This window comes from Phyllobates terribilis, unplaced genomic scaffold (genome assembly GCF_046119375.1).
Source record: "Phyllobates terribilis strain yellow unplaced genomic scaffold, ASM4611937v1 Scaffold_473__1_contigs__length_1414477, whole genome shotgun sequence".
Classification (NCBI taxonomy): Eukaryota; Metazoa; Chordata; class Amphibia; order Anura; family Dendrobatidae; genus Phyllobates; species Phyllobates terribilis.
In genome coordinates, this window is record NW_027363233.1 from 695,994 (window position 1) to 712,661 (window position 16,668).

Consider the following 16,668-nt stretch of genomic DNA (forward strand, 5'->3'; position numbering starts at 1 on the left):
ATGAGAAGATGTGTCCAAACTTTTGGTCTGTACTGTATATGAGCAAAATTTAGGGGGGTGGTCCTTATTTGTTGACAAATTATTTATGGGATCCATTCCTCTGTGTATTTATTGTTGGGTTCAGGTCTGGTGACTGTGGAGGCCAGGTCATCTGGAGTAGCACCCCATCACTCTCCCTCCTGGTCAAATAGCCCTTACACAGCCTGGAGGTGTGTTTGGGGTCATTGTCCTTTTGAAAAATAAATGATGGTCCAACTAAACGCAAACCGGATGGAATAGCATGCCGCTGCAAGATGCTGTGGTAGCCATGCTGGTTCAGTATGCCTTCAATTTTGAATAAATCCCCAACAGTGTCACCAGCAAAGCACCCCCACACCATCACACCTCCTCCTCCATGCTTCACGGTGGGAACCAGGCATGTAGAGTCCATCCGTTCACCTTTTCTGCGTTGCACAAAGACACGGTGGTTGGAACCAAAGATCTCAAATTTGAACTCATCAGACCAAAGCACAGATTTCCACTGGTCTAATGTCCATTCCTTGTGTTCTTTAGCCCAAACAAGTCTCTTCTGCTTGTTGCCTGTCCTTAGCAGTGGTTTCCTAGCAGCTATTTTACCATGAAGGTCTACTGCACAAAGTCTCCTCTTAACAGTTGTTGAAGAGATGTGTCTGCTGCTAGAACTCTGTGTAGCATTGACCTGGTCTCTAATCTGAGCTGCTGTTAACCTGCGATTTCTGAGGCTGGTGACTCGGATAAACTTATCCTCAGAAGCAGAGGTGACTCTTGGTCTTCCTTTCCTGGGGTGGTCCTCATGTGAGCCAGTTTCTTTGTAGCGCTTGATGGTTTTTGCAACTGCACTTGGGGACACTTTCAAAGTTTTCCCAATTTTTCGGACTGACTGACCTTCATTTCTTAAAGTAATGATGGCCACTCGTTTTTCTTTACTTAGCTGCTTTTTTCTTGCCATAATACAAATTCTAACAGTCTATTCAGTAGGACTATCAGCTGTGTATCCACCAGACTTCTGCACAACACAACTGATGGTCCCAACCCCATTTATAAGGCAAGAAATCCCACTTATTAAACCTGACAGGGCACACCTGTGAAGTGAAAACCATTTCCGGTGACTACCTCTTGAAGCTCATCAAGAGAATTCCAAGAGTGTGCAAAGCAGTCATCAAAGGAAAAGGTGGCTACTTTGAAGAACCTAGAATATAAGACATATTTTCAGTTGTTTCACACTTTTTTGTTAAGTATATAATTCCACATGTGTTAATTCATAGTTTTGATGCCTTCAGTGTGAATGTACAATTTTCATAGTCATGAAAATACAGAAAAATCTTTAAATGAGAAGGTGTGTCAAAAAAATTGGTCTGTACTGTAGGTAGATAGATAAGAGCAGCAATCACCCACTTATACAAATGAGTACCATTACATGACAGAAATACTGTTCAAAACACCAAAAAAGAGAAATGGACTTATCTGATCTCTAGTCCATCTGAGGTCACGGTAGATGCCTTGGGCGATGTTTCCTTTAAATCCCTCAATAGGTAACTGTCCAGGACAAATCACAGAGGTTCCACAATGTTTCAAAGTATGGTTCCAAACACACCAGGCATCCGCTTTTCCAATCCCTCTTTTCGCCGCACTTCCGCAGAATAATTGGTAATGCTGTGGATTTTTCCGCAATGATAATCCGCAGCGGAAATTTCCGCATGTGCTGTGCACATGCGGATTATCATTGGGGAACATGGCAAACCTTCTACCAAGCGTTTTTTAAGCGTTTCTGCAGCGGAATTGCCGCTGCGGAAACGCTTAAAAAACGAATAGTGGGCACACAGCCTAAAAAAAATGATTATAATTAATATTGTGCCAAATTAATTTCACGTGAACTATCACATGATCTATCACAGGGGATCATGTGACATGTCACATGATACATCAGGTGTGTGTGTGTCCTGGGCCCTTGCCACTCTTAATCCACTCCTGGCCCCCTCACACCACCCACACAGCCCCCTGGATGCCCCTCACACCACCCCCCCTTTATGCCAGCACAGCATTTATTCACATGGTCAGTTCTCCCCGCCTCAGTCCTCACAGCACAACGCTGAACACGAGCTCCTCATCACCAGTCCTCCTGTCCCGGCACAATGTGCGCACTGCTGCAGCTGAAGGTGGAATAGTGTCCACTGGACTGAGAAGGCCCCGCCCCTTCCGGTGACATCATGATTCCATGAAATCACTCCTCCCCCTCAAGACATCAACTCCAATCTAGACGCTCCCCTGTTGCTGAGGCGTGGTGACGCTGTAGCTGGGTGATTGCAGTCAGAGTAGTGGTGTTTGGCGTCTGTACTACAGGTAAGAAGATGGGAATGTGCCAAGGTGATTACTACATTCAGGACAATAAGTAGCTAGCTGTAGGTGTGCAGAATCCCACTCCCAATATTGTCAGGCTCCCGCACCCCCTGGTGTCGTGGGCTGTCGGGCTCCCGCACCCCTTCGTGTCGTGGGCTGTCAGGCTCCCGCACCCCCTGGTGTCGTGGGCTGTCGGGCTCCCGCACCCCCTCATGTCATGGGCTGTCGGGCTCCCGCACCCCCTCGTGTCGTGGGCTGTCGGGCTCCCGCACCCCCTCGTGTCATGGGCTGTCAGGCTTCCGCACCCCCTCGTGTCGTGGGCTGTCGGGCTCCCGCACCCCCTCGTGTTGTGGGCTGTCAGGCTCCCGCACCCCCTCGTGTCGTGGGCTGTCGGGCTCCCGCACCCCCTCGTGTCGTGGGCTGTCGGGCTCCCGCACCCCCTCGTGTCGTGGGCTGTCGGGCTCCCGCACCCTCTGGTGTCGTGGGCTGTCGGGCTTCCGCACCCCCTCGTGTCGTGGGCTGTCGGTCTCCCGCACCCCCTCGTGTCGTGGGCTGTCGGGCTCACGCACCCCCTCGTGTCATGGGCTGTCGGGCTCCCGCACCCCCTCGTGTCGTGGGCTGTCGGGCTCCCGCACCCCCTCGTGTCGTGGGCTGTCGGGCTCCCGCACCCTTCATGTCGTGGGCTGCCGGGCTCCCGCACCCCCTCGTGTCATGGGCTGTCAGGCTCCCGCACCCCCTCGTGTCGTGGGCTGTCAGGCTCCCGCACCCCCTCTTGTCGTGGGCTGTCAGGCTCCCACACCCCCTGGTGTCGTGGGCTGTCAGGCTCCCACACCCCCTCATGTCGTGAGCTGTCAGGCTCCCGCACCCCCTCGTGTCGTGGGCTGTCAGGCTACTGCGCCCCATCGTGCCGTGGGCTGTCAGGCTCCCGCACCCCCTGGTGTCGTGGGCTGTCAGGCTCCCGCACCCCCTGGTGTCGTGGGCAGTGGGGCTCCCGCGCCCCCTCGTGCCATGGGCTGTCAGGCTCCCGCACCCCCTGGTGTCGTGGTCTGTCAGGCTCCTGCACCCCCTGGTGTCGTGGGCTGTCAGGCTTCCGCACCCCCTCGTGCCGTAGGCCGTCAGGCTCCCGCACCCCCTCGTGCTGTGGGCTGTCAGGCTCCCTCACCCCCTCGTGTCGTGGGCTGTCAGGCTCCCGCACCCCCTCGTGCCGTGGGCTGTCAGGCTCCCGCACCCCCTCGTGCCCTGGGCTGTCAGTCTCCCGCACCCCGTCGTGCCGTGGGCTGTCAGGCTCCCGCACCCCCTCGTGTCGTGGGCTGTCAGGCTCCCGCACCCCCTCGTGTCGTGGGCTGTCAGGCTCCCGCACCCCCTCGTGCCCTGGGCTGTCAGTCTCCCGCACCCCGTCGTGCCGTGGGCTGTCAGGCTTCCGCACTCTCCCCTTGTCGTTGTCTGTGGAGAAGATTAATACATATTTTCATTTTTCAGGTTTTCTCTTATAAAACAAGATCCCTGAGCTTCTGTCTTTGACCGAAAAAATGGCGTCTGACAAGTCGCTGCTGTCTGTAGAAATGAACACAAACATGGAGGAAGCGCTGTATGAACAGATGCTGATGAAGGTACGAAAGATGAATTGGAGAGGCCAGCAATCACAGGGTGAATGTCTCCTCCGTCAGCCGCCGGGGGCGCTGCAGTCTCCAACATTTACCTAATGTGTATTGTTGGCTTTAGACCCCTCACAGTTGTACTATTTTGGTGCAGGAAAAATCAGTTTGCAGAACCATCCTGTTCATGTTACTCACTGATTCTCACTTGTTGCCTCATTTCAGGCCAAACAGGAGATACAGAGCAGAATACCGAACTTACCAGAAAGCAGACAGATCAGACCCCAATCGGGTGAGATGAGCGTCCTCTGATTATTATCCAGATTACTTTGTGCATATTATGTGACAGATACCACAGTGGGGCAGTGGGGTCTTATTGACTGCAGCGGTCACATGATGCAACCAACGTGGGGGGTCACATCGTTTTTTCTTATACAGTTGGTTACATGTAAATGCTGCTTGGCTTTTGCCAATTTTATTGTATTTTTGTTCACTTTTTGTTTTTATTTCTGTGTTAGGTTTCTGCATTAAAACTCGCACATCCAAAAATACCAAAATCTTTATTAACATCTGCAAGTCGAACCAGATCCCAGCGCCCCCGGACCTGACGGAGCAGGAGTTAGTCAGCATCCTGGAATCTGATGATCCCTCTGGCTATCGAGTCCCCATGAGCCTTGGAGAGCCCCATGTTGAAGTTGATAATAGTACGGTTTTTTTTAATACAGCGCGTCTCTTTTTAAAGGGGTAGTCCAGAGATATCCTTAAAGGGGTTAAAATAGCAAGTATTACAACTTACTAATCCTCAATGGTCAAAGGTGCCATCTCCACAGGTTCTGGTAGGTCCACTTCCAGTCTGCGGAATAAAGTTTGACATCTTGTTGTTGACTTTTGAACTTTTTTGGTTTAGATTTGGGACTTAAAGGGATTGTCCACTACTTGGATTCCCCTTTAAGAACTTATACCACTTATTCATAGCAGCCCTACTAAGGTCAATGGATTGAGTCGGCACCGCAAAGTATCTAAGTCCTGGTGCACTTTGTCCTACAGGTGGATGCGGCTGCACTGCATACGACATAGTTATTAATGGCACCTTCTTTGAGAAAATTAAGGTAACTGCAATTGCTTATTTCGACATACGAGCTGTCTGCTCTCCTTTGTGTCAGCTCCTTACTTTGTATTTTTTTTATTAGAATAATGAGCTTTTCAGGGAATTTTTTATCACTGTGGCCATGGAGGGACTAGAGAACAAGTACCAAATGGAGCTGTCAAGAGGTAACGACCGCATCACTGATATTTTCCTTGATTTTTTCCATCGACCACACAAGGACTTGTTCTTTCGTGGAGCAAGTTTACCATATAATATATTGAAAATTTTTATGTACCAACCTGTTGTATGGCACCGTATCAAATGCCTTTGAAAAGTCCAGATAGACAACATCCACTAAGTTTCCCTGGTCCAACCTAGAACTTACCTCCCCATAGAATCTTTTCAGATTAGTTTGCAGGACAGATCCCTCATAATCATATGTTTAGGTTATTCTTATTGAGGTGCTCCAGGTTAGTATCTCTTAGCAAACCCTCAAAGATGTTGCCCACAGTACAAGTTAAACTTACCGGTCTATAAATTCCAGGCTCAGATGTTATCCCCTTCTTGAATATTGGTACCACATTTGCTATGTGGGTGTAACACTGGTGGATATGGACCCACTGCCCCACGGGAGGGTTGTGACTAGGTGTCTACTGGGTCTCCACTAGAACCTCTGATGGTGAGGATAGACTGGGCCGCCGATAGACACCAGGTACCACTTCAGGGCAGTCCCCGGGACTGTAGCAGCATTCCGGAGGTACCAGGGTACCAGACACAGGAGAGCGAAGACAAGGACTAGGTCAGACAGTCTGAGATCGGGGCAGGCAGCACAGGTTCAGGATAGAGAAAAATGGCAAGGGGGACAGGGGTTTTTGATACCAGAAAACTCCTTTAACGCTTGCAACCTCTGTTGCTTGACTGCAACTCAAACAGTCAAATCAGTCAGTAAGAATTTAGGGCACTTCCATGGCGATATTTTGCATCAGTATTTGTTAGCAGATGCCAGGAGTGGATCCAAAACAGAAGAGGTGAAAGTGTTTCAGTTACTATTTTTCACTGTGTTTGTTCCCCTCTGGTTTTCAGCTTACAAATACTGATGTAAATTAGTGCCCAAAATACTCACTGTGTGAATGAGGCGAGGAAGCTGCTTGTAGTACTGTAATAGAAGTCCTTATTCTGAGGATGAGTGCTATAATTCTTGTCTTTAGTCTGTAGTAGGATGAAGTAGGTGCTGGTAAAAAATCCGCGCTCCTCCGTAGTGAAGAATTATGACGAGAGATTGTATAATTAAACAATCTTGTGGTTTATTGTTAAAAGCTACGATTACTACGCGTTTCGTGGACGTCCCGTCCACTTCCTCAGGTACATAGCTGATGTAGACCGATTTATCAAACGGTCTTATATACATAAAACTACACGTGGTGAAAAAAAAAAGGAGAAAAGCCCGCTGTTATTTTTGGCGCCAAGACCAACCAACGGTTTACAGAGAGACAGTGAAATTATTTATAAATAGATTAAATAAAATTATTGGTCGACTAATTACACTCTTATGCAGATAAAATGAAAACCATAGAACAAATAATTAAAATGACCTCTGAAATGTAATGATCCAAATGTTTTAAAACATTTATATTAAAGCACATGGGATAAAACATTTGTAGTTGATCGAGGACCGCAGTGTATGCATCCCAAAGTCCTAGCTATATTGTATCATGTGTGAAAGATCAGAGAGTCCAGACCGCTCTGCCAGACCTCACACCTCGTCGGCTGACAGGCAGAAAACCAAGAGCTGAAGGAATGGCAGAAGGTGCAAGCCTGCTACTGGTGTATTAGGTATGAGGTGTTTGTCAGTGAGGAAAGGGGGGGAAGGAGGGAGGACGGGCATGTAGAGATGACTGAGGACCGCAAGTGTGTAAACTCCTGAACGATTGGTATATTACAATGTATTGAAGATAAGATCTTCCAGATCACTGTGCTGGATCTCACACCTCGTCGGCTGACTGACAGAGGACAGGGAACTAAAGGAAGAGAAGAAAATGCAAACTAGTCTCCGTGGGACGTACTAGTCTGCTAAAGGTATATTATGTGTGTTATCAGTAGCAGTGTAAATAGAAGGGGGCAGGTTGTAGGAAAGAGTGGGGGAATGAGGAGATGGCTGTGTGACTGTAGAATGCTGAGATACTTAATTCTTATTATGTGCTGTGGCATATGTATATAGATGTTAGTGTAGAAGACCTCGGGAAATGCATGGAAGGAATTGGTATGCGAATTGCAAGGCTAGAAATCTTGCTGTTCTGTTATCATCAATATATATAATATGTATGGCAGGAATAAGGACGATAACGAATTTTGTGTTGTAGGAATTGTGGGGTTTGAGCCATGTGTCAGAATACATTGGGAATAAAAAAGGGGGGTGGGGTGGACATATGATATATAATTGAATTAGAAATGTATATAATGGGTATATGTGATAACTGACCTCAAGACTCATATAAAAACCTCTGTGATTTCATTTAGCCCTTGTGGCTTCAAAGTGTTGAGTTTATACATCCAATAAATTTCTTTACGATTCAGACATTGCACCCTATTAGGGGTGTCAGGCAAAACATGTTCAATAGGTAAGATCTTAAGATCCCTGTAATCCTGCTTGTGTTGCAGGACCATATGTCGGGACAGCCCATGTTTCATGAATCCTGTGGTTATATTATGTCTATGAGAATTGAGTCTATTATAATTCTTGTCTTCTCTGCTCCATCAAACTCCCCAGAGCAGGGGCAACCCCTGGGGCAAAACTGCTGGCAGCAGATGTCCAGACGTATGACTCAGTGAAGTGTGATGGACCCCGACTCCCAAACAAAATGAATCAGACACATACAAAATAAATACACAAAGCATTGCAATTAGGTGTCAAACGTTCTCAACTTTATTTAAATTTACATGACACCGAAAATGGCACAACCCTCGACTCACGAAGAGTCACCCTCCAGCACTCAGGAGAGGAAAACCCCCTGTGGAGGAAACCTCTAGGGAACCATGGCTGGAGGGCTGCCCTTCCCTTGGGCTTAGAGAGTTAGTGCCGATATATGACGGAGTTTTAGAATTTCTACATATTTACAGAGAACGACATAACAAATATAGACTATTAATGTGATAAACTGGATGTGGGAGAGATCTGACTGCGATATCTGTCACCACATTTGTTGCTGGAACGAATTTAGTTGATCTGATTTCCCAGATGGATCTACCACTTCTCCCTTACAGATCCAGCTCCGTCTCTCAAGAAGTTGGGTACTTGGTTACAGGGGTTGCTCATTATGGATAACCCCTAATAGGATGAGTATCCCCTCCCCCTCCCAATTTATCACCCATTAAAGTCAAGGATCCATCCATGAACTCCCAAAGAAGAGCAGCTGTTTGTACATAGTAACAGAAGGGGATCCTGTTTTGGGGACCCCCCATTCTGTTACCTTCCCTTCCCCCCGGGGTGTCTAAGAAGACAACCCCTTTCCCTGCTAGAACCTCCAAATTACACCAACGTTGGCACATTACGTGGGGTGGTCAAGCTCAAGGTCCTCAGGCGCATCATCAGTAATGGCGCTGATCGTGGCAGCGCGGCATTCTTTTATGGAATCTTCTTTATGACACTTGTTTATGCCCTCACAATAGTTGTCATGATTACTACAAGGGCTATTATTGATGCAGGGTCCAAGTATTAACCCTTTCATCATTAGTAATTCACTTTCATTATGGAGGCAAATAACTGCACTTGTTACCAAGCAGGAGTCTTATAATTACGGCTTCCCTTAGGCACCATAAGAAACATAGATTATAGAACATACGTACAAGTGTTTCAGGAGTGTTTTGCACTTTTTAGATCCATAGATTGGGCTTATAACTAGCACTTTACAAAGCAGAAAATTAAGAGGAAATGACTTGTAAAATAATATTATAGGGAATTGCATTTCAAGCATTTTCCTAATGTGCATTCTGCATACTTGCATAGTTACATAGGTTGAAAAAGTTTGAACTTTAATGTCCTTGGTCTATCTCCAAAGTTATCCATTTTCTTTTTACTAGATTATTTATAACCCACAATGTCATGTTTTGTTAAAAAAGTATCCAGCCCTTCTATAAATGCTGTTATACTATCTGCCATTACTATATCTTGTGGTTGGCATTCCACAGTCTGACTGCTCTAACTGTAAAGAATCCTTTCCTATTAAGTTGCCAGAATCGCTTCTCCTCCGCTTGTTATGAATGTTCCTGGTGCTTTGTATAGTCCTGGAAAGTGATAAGTCATGTGCCAGTACTATGCATTGACCACATATGTATTTATACATATAAATGTATATTTATGAAGGAGATGATAATTACCCTTCATAGAGGTGTTACGATCATTCATAAATTGCTTTCATAGGTTTGATCTCCAGGATTAGCAGAGATTTGGGGTGTAAACGTAATAAACAATGAGTAAAACATCAAAGCAAACGAAAAAGGGTTTGTGACCCAAACTGGTAGGTGAGACCGGCTAGCCCCATATTATATCACAACCAGGTTTCGCCTGAGGAGGGCAGCACTAATGAGTCCTCAGGAGCGCATATCCCTGAAATATGCAGCGATTCTACACTGCCCATTATAAAAGGGTTTCATATGCTACTTACTACCATGTTTTAGCTAAGATACAAGGCATACTTGTAAGGAGAGATGAAAAATGTGATGGGGGACAACATATAAATATACTGAGGAACTCTATACACTAGTGGCCAAAATTGAGGCAACACCCCCAAGATTTATGAATTTTTAGCATTTTGCCAATACAAATACAAATTTCATGAATGTTTTTGATTTCACAGTAAAGTTTTTAAGTAGAAATAAAATCTCATATAGAAACACAATATTAGCAGGAAATTTGTTCATTTGTCAACAAATTGGAGACTATTGTCACTCAGATGACTGTGGGAGAAAAGCCATTGATTTGTCCTATTTTCATATCTAACACTAAATGTTAATACTCAGTTGGATAGCCCTCGGCCTTGATGACTGCCTGGCATCTACTTGGCATGCTATCTACCAGTTTGTGTAAATCAGATGGTGTGATGATATGAAGCCATGATTTGATGATGGCTGCAATGAGTTCCTGCTTGTGTGAAGCCCGCTGTTTTGACACCGCTCTTTTGAGCCGAGCCCAGAGATTCTCAATAGGATTGAGATCTGGGCTGTTTCCTGGCCAATTCAATAGCTGGACATTTTTGTCCTTGAACCAAGAGAGACATTTTTTAGCTGTATGGCATGGGGCTCCATCTTAAAATAAACGGTGTCCCTTCACCAAATACATCACGTGCCGAAGGAATGAGTTTAGGCTGAAGGACTTCCTTGATGTACTTTTCAGCATTAACTGTTTCTTCAATTACCTGCAGCCGACCACCTGCATCTCTGGACACGCAGCCCCCTACCATAACACTCAGGGGAGGCTTCATGGTGGGTACTGTACCCTCTGGCAACCAGTCCTCTCCAGGTCGTCGTCGAACGTAGCGGACACCGTCGCTGCCAAAGATGGATATGCGTGTCTCATCGCTCCATATAACATTTCTCCATTGTTCAATGGTCCATTTACAATGTTCTTTGGCCCCTGTAGACGTTTCTGACGCTGTGAGGCATTCAGAAATGGCTTTTTACCTGGTATTCTGGCTCTTAACCCCGCGTTTACCAGTCGTCGTCGGACCGTCCGATCAGACACTGTCACTCCGGTGTTGACAAGCTCCTTGTTGATGTTAACAGCAGTTTATTTCCTGTTATTTAGGGCGATTCTAACAATTCTTCTATCAGTCTGAGGACTTGTAGCCTTCTTCCTTTCTCTACCTGCTTTATTCTTTATCGAACCAGTCTCTTGAAACCGCTTACACACTTTGAGAACGAAAACATGTAATTGCTTACCTTCTGATGACAAACTGGCATTAAAATATAAAAACCGAATTTTAATCGCACAATATCTGTCTTAAATCACACCCAGGTCACTATAAACCAACATAGACTACATATCGCAGAAGAGGGCGTGTGTACAAGTAAGTAGGTCAGTGAAAACTTCCATTAAATATTGGTGATGGTGAAAAACTGAAGGTGTTGCCTCAATTTTGGCCACTAGTGTATAACACAAAATATAAACAAAAAAGAAAGGGAAGAACATTTCTGCACAAAAAGTGTTTCGCTCAGCAGGAAAATCCCCTTGAAATTGCGTTTTTTGAGATTTTTTTTCCCGTTCTTTAGAAACGCTGCAAAAATACTGAAAGAATAGACATGAAACTGCTTCAAATCTTCAAGGATTCACTTTTCCTGCTTTTCCTGGTACTATCAAACATAGCATTTTTGGGAACTTGGAGCTCTATATTACAAATATGTCCGTCCCTCCAGTTGAAAGAAATTAACATTTTCCTGGAGGGAAGTTTATATTTTACATTATGTCAGTTTTTGTCTATCGATGATAAAGTGCAGTTTGCTGCAATTTTTATTGTGACATATACCCAAATCATTCTCGAAAATATTTCACATTCAACGCGCGTCGGGCGGGCTGCGTGCTCTCACATGCCAGGCCTGAGTTTCAGTTCCAGTCCGACCCTGTTAATCATCTATGGTTTCCCTTCAGAGTGGAAAATGCTGAAAAATCGGAAGTTCCTGGGATCCATTTTTGAACAGAATATCAGAACCAAATCAAAACCGATGATTCAGGAAATGGACATAATGGGGTAAGTCCCAACTCTAAGGTACAAGTCTATGGCATACAGTCTGTAAAAGACGACAGAGTAGGCTGCTGTTGAGCATCGGCGGCTTCTTCTCTGATGTTCCTCGCTCATCCATGCAGTACATGGTCGGCCATTCAATTGATTGGATGTCTTATAATACCACATTTCCTCTAGGTACACAAAGTATGAAGAGCGCCACTCCTCCTGGTGATAGGTTATACCCAACAGATGGGGCAGCGCCACTCCTCGTGGTGATGGGTTACACCCAACAGATGGGGGAGCGCCACTCCTCCTGGTGATAGGTTATACCCAACAGATGGGGCAGTGCCACTCCTCGTGGTGATGGGTTACACCCAACAGATAGGGGAGCTCCACTCCTCGTGGTGATGGGTTACACCCAACAGATGGGGGAGTGCCACTACTCGTGGTGATGGGTTATACCCAACATATGGGGGAGCGCCACTCCTTGAGGTGATGGGTTATACCCAACAGATGGGGGAGCACCACTCCTCGTGGTGATGGGTTATACCCAACAGATGGGGGAAGTTGCAGAATGGCTTGTTATGGTGCAAGAACAATGTGGACATTGTTTTGTTTTTTTGTTTTAACTATTATGCCTTTATGTTCTTTATTTTTTTCCTACAGACCCTCCCAGCTAACTCCAAGCAAGTCCCTCATCTCAGAAGTTGAAAGGTTTGGGTTACTTTGAGGTTTAATGCATGCATTTACTTTTTTTAGAATCCCATCTTACAAAAGATATAGGATATCCAACTTCTTGGACTCCAAGAATAAGGGGGCTGCAGCCTGGAAGTAACCCTGCTGCCCTTTTTAAAGAATATGCTGGTGTGGGGCAGCTACCCGGATTTTCACTGTGCAGGAGAACTGCAGCTAAGCCCATTCACTTTGCTGGATCTATGCTGTCGTTCCGCTGCACAGTGGAGGCCATGATGCCAATGTGCAGGGAATGACTGTGAAAGGGGCTGTTCCTCATTACCAGCATCAGTGCCCCTTTATTATATTAGAGATCGACCCCAACAGATCATAAATTGATGGTGTACCCTTGCAATATACTGCTGCCTTCCTTTTTTTTATCAGTTCACCCGTGAAACCAGATTACATGATTGTGGCGGAACCTCCTGTAGGACACCCAAGTTTTCTGGTGGCTGAAATCTCTTTACCTAAAGTGGTGAGACCCTCAGATGTGGTTTAGGATTGTGACCTTTTTGTATTTCATGTGATTTCCAATAGTCTTCCCTTATTAAAAGTCTGTGCCAACCTCGTGCTACCGGTCCTCCTCTGCCAACTTTTATCATCACAGCTTTGATGTGTCCACAGTAGCCAATTGCTGGCAGCTGTGACACATTTGCTGGATGATGATGATATAATTTTTTTTTCATACCATGGTGGGTTGTTTGCAAGCTGTTGGAATTGGAAAGAAGATCTCTGTAAACGACTCTGTCAGCAGAGAACGACTGTTCAAACCAAGCACAGACGCCCAATGCTTCACGGCGGGACCAGTCATTTATATAAGCCTCCCCCCCTGCTTGTTTCCCCTCCATCTCCACCATCACCTCTTCTTTGACAGTTCTGGCTTCATAGATCCAGAGAGGAGATAGAGGGAAAACAAGCTGGTGGGAAGATGTATATATTATTATTATTATTTAATTATATAGTGCCATTGATTCCATGGTGCTGGTGCATATAAATGATGTTATAATGATGATATAAATGATGAAAGAGGCTTGTTGCAATAGTGTAGAACACGCCGCTCTTTATTTTTTCTATATTAATGCGACATTTGGAGGAATCGCACAGAAAATGCTTTAAATGTATTTATTTTTTAATTTGATTTTTCTCATGTCCATGATTCACATTGCGTTAAATGAGGCATAATGAAGATTAAGAATTTTTCAGCTAATGTAGCCTTCATCAGACAGGATAATGTAGCTTGAGGGGACCCACTTGGTTAAATATAGGGGTCAGTTCTGGTCTTCCCAAAAAGCAGATTAAGTAGTCACCACACGGGAATCTGGTGATTACTGGGTTTGCTTTTGGGGACCCCAGATTTCTTCATATAACCGAGTGGGCCTTCTGCCTAATGAAGGCTACATTATCTGAAATTCTGGTACCATTCATTATGCCTCACTTAAAGGGGTTGCCTGGCACTTTAATATTGATGACCTATCCTAAGGATATTCCATTAGTATTAAAGTGGTGGACAACCCCTTTTAATGCAGTGTGAATCCTAAAAAATATTTTTCAGCATTTTCTGTGAGCAGTTCCTCCACGTGTCAGATTTAATGTAGGAGACGTGTGGAGCTACACAGTAACTTCTAGTTGGCCACGTATCAAGGTAAAAGTTTAGATTTTTGTGCACTTGTTGGTTACAACTTTCTTTCCCGTACAGAAGCATTCAGCGACATAAGCGTTGTTACCACGCTGGTCTTCTCTTTACAGTCTTCTGCTAGATCTCTTGTGTTGGACTTGGGTGAAGACAGAATAGTCAGACGTCCCGATTTGTATCATCTAGACGTCTTCATTCCTTACAATATCATCCAAGAACAAAGTGGAGCTCAGTTCAACAAGGACAGTAAGGTGAGACAATTAAGCAAAGCTGGACATGTCTTCTAGCCCATTCTGAAATCATCTTCTTAAAGAGGTTCTCTGAGAAAATGTATATAATAAAATTTTAAAAAATGTATACATTTATTTAGCAAAAATAAATTATTTTAATTAGTGGATAATTCTATGTGAATACTTTTATGCCCAAAAATGGCAAAAGTATTCTTGGAGTGATACCTTTATTGGCTAACCAGAAAAAAAATATATATGCAAGCTTTCAGAGCACAGAGGCTCCTTCTTCAGGCAATATTACACATGAATTCTTAACATTTGTAATCCTGCCTGAAGAAGGAGCCTCTGTGCTCTGTAAGTTTGCATATATATATATTTTTTTCTGGTTAGCCAATAAAGGTATCACTCCGAGAATACTTTTGCCATTTTTGGGCATAAAATTATTTCCATCAAATTTTCTGGCTAACACGGTACCATAATATAAATTTGTATTGTACATCACAATTAGGGGATAATAATTGCATATGGACATAATGGCCAACAATGTCAGCAGCCGTCCATCCTAGATGGGTGAAAGTAAACTGTTTGAGACGGACATCTCTGACCTACCTGGCACTCAGAAGACTCATGGGTTCTTTTAGTGATTTTTAATAAAGTAATGTAGTAAATAACAAATAAACAGACGTTTCGGTCACAATAGACCTTCATCGGTGTACTACAAAAGCAAAAAAATATAATAGTGAGTACCACATAGAAATATGCAATTCATATAACATAGGTTTGACAGAATGAGATCAAAATTCAATTGGTCATGGATAATGTACATACAGAAAATACAACATCGGGAAAAAATAATAATATAGTAGAGGATCTGGGGAAAGGGGATGGGAAGGAGAACTAGGTTAGGAGGGAAAGGGAAAAATAAAAAGTGACATACCGGTTTTATTAAAGGCGAGATGCATTTGGGCCGCTGTCTGTAGAAATTTGTAAACTAAGGGAACACATATAAAAATTTTTTTTTTTAAATAAAGAGGTCTAGAACAATGTAAGATGTGTGATGACACTTAGTGTAATCGGTGGCTATGAGGTTAGAAATACCCCGATAGGTGCTGTGGGATGAGGAACAATGAAGAGCACATAATGTGTGAGGGCAGGGGATGAAAAAACGTACCCGTTGCTTGCGGTAGGTACTTAAAGGTAATGGCCTGGTCGGTGCCGTAAGCTGTATAGAAAATGGAGTAAATAATAAAATATCTATGGGATATAGGGGCATTAAGTATAGTAGGAGCCAAAAAAGGAAAACATACCCGTAGAAGAAAATGAATAACCAGAGGCAGTAGCCCGGTAGGAAGTTGTATGCTAAGGGAAAAAATGGCACATTAAATGAAGCCCCAATAAGTATTAAGGATAAGGGGACCAGTGTAGGAAGCGTACCTGTATTGTAAAGGACGCAGGACGCGGTATCCACCGTTTGTCCAGAAGCATGTGGCAGGATAAGGCACCAGGGGTCTTTAAATAGGGGGTAGGAGGGGTGAAAGGTTGTAATAGGAGCCAATCATTGGTGGTAGTGGTGTGGGAACGCGCTTTACTAGATTCTGGGATAGGACCTGAAAACCGGAAGTAGCGTCAAATGACGCTATTCAGGTCCTGTAAGGGAAAAAACGGTCACGTGACCGGAAGTGACGTGTGTATGCGTTCCACACAGTGTTCTATGCGTTCCACTGAGCGAGGGGAGCGCTGTAATACTTGTAACAGCGCTGTAGAGCAGAGGAGACCCACTAATAGATATGTGGTTGCGTTCCACACAGGTACCATGCGTTCCACAGAGCGGTGGGAGCGCTGTAATACTTGTGACGGCATAGTAGAACAAGGGAAAGCCAGGATGGGAGTCCAGGAAGGATGGGGATCAGGAGGAGGGATGCCATATTAGGATGGGATCTGGAGAAACAGATAATGATAGCATAAGTTATTAAGGCAGAAAACATGGTTGTAACGGGTCTGGGAGGCGGAACCTCTGGGCTACTATACAAGGGAGCGGTCCTTGTAAGGGAGCGGGTGGCGACCAGGCAGGCAGTCACAGCAGGTGACCGGGACAGTCTCTGGGTGTACGGGCAGGAGGTCACGGCAAGTGATCAGGGCAGTCTCTGGAAGAACGGGCTGGAGGTCACGGCAAGTGACCAGGGCAGTCTCTGGAAGAACGGGCTGGAGGTCACGGCAAGTGACCGGGGCAGTCTCTAGGTAAAGGGTAGGTACGACCTGTGATGGCTGAACCTCCAGGTAGGCTAGCAAGGCAGATGGAGGATGTGTGCTCCCAGGTGAG

At 45.0% G+C, this 16,668-nt stretch overlaps 1 protein-coding gene across 1 annotated transcript; it reads left to right on the forward strand.

Moving 5' to 3' along the window:
- Positions 1 to 2,149: 2,149 nt before the first annotated feature.
- Positions 2,150 to 14,405, forward strand: LOC141229487 (PIH1 domain-containing protein 1-like). Its single transcript, XM_073667477.1, has 10 exons — positions 2,150 to 2,358; positions 3,835 to 3,965; positions 4,176 to 4,242; positions 4,469 to 4,654; positions 4,998 to 5,059; positions 5,141 to 5,222; positions 11,678 to 11,777; positions 12,420 to 12,467; positions 12,870 to 12,960; positions 14,232 to 14,405. Exons 2-10 carry the CDS (start codon positions 3,885 to 3,887, stop codon positions 14,403 to 14,405), a joined length of 891 nt encoding a protein of 296 aa, XP_073523578.1. The 5' UTR covers positions 2,150 to 2,358; positions 3,835 to 3,884.
- Positions 14,406 to 16,668: the final 2,263 nt, after the last annotated feature.

What these genes read in the sequence shown, in the direction of transcription:
- LOC141229487 (XM_073667477.1), top strand. Translation starts at nt 3,885, where the DNA reads ATGGCGTCTGACAAGTCGCTGCTGTCTGTAGAAATGAACACAAACATG. An exon ending in CCAAATGGAGCTGTCAAGAG is followed by an intron (nt 5,223 to 11,677) that starts GTAACGACCGCA and finishes GTTTCCCTTCAG; the next exon opens with AGTGGAAAATGCTGAAAAAT. An exon ending in CTCATCTCAGAAGTTGAAAG is followed by an intron (nt 12,468 to 12,869) that starts GTTTGGGTTACT and finishes TTTTTTTATCAG; the next exon opens with TTCACCCGTGAAACCAGATT.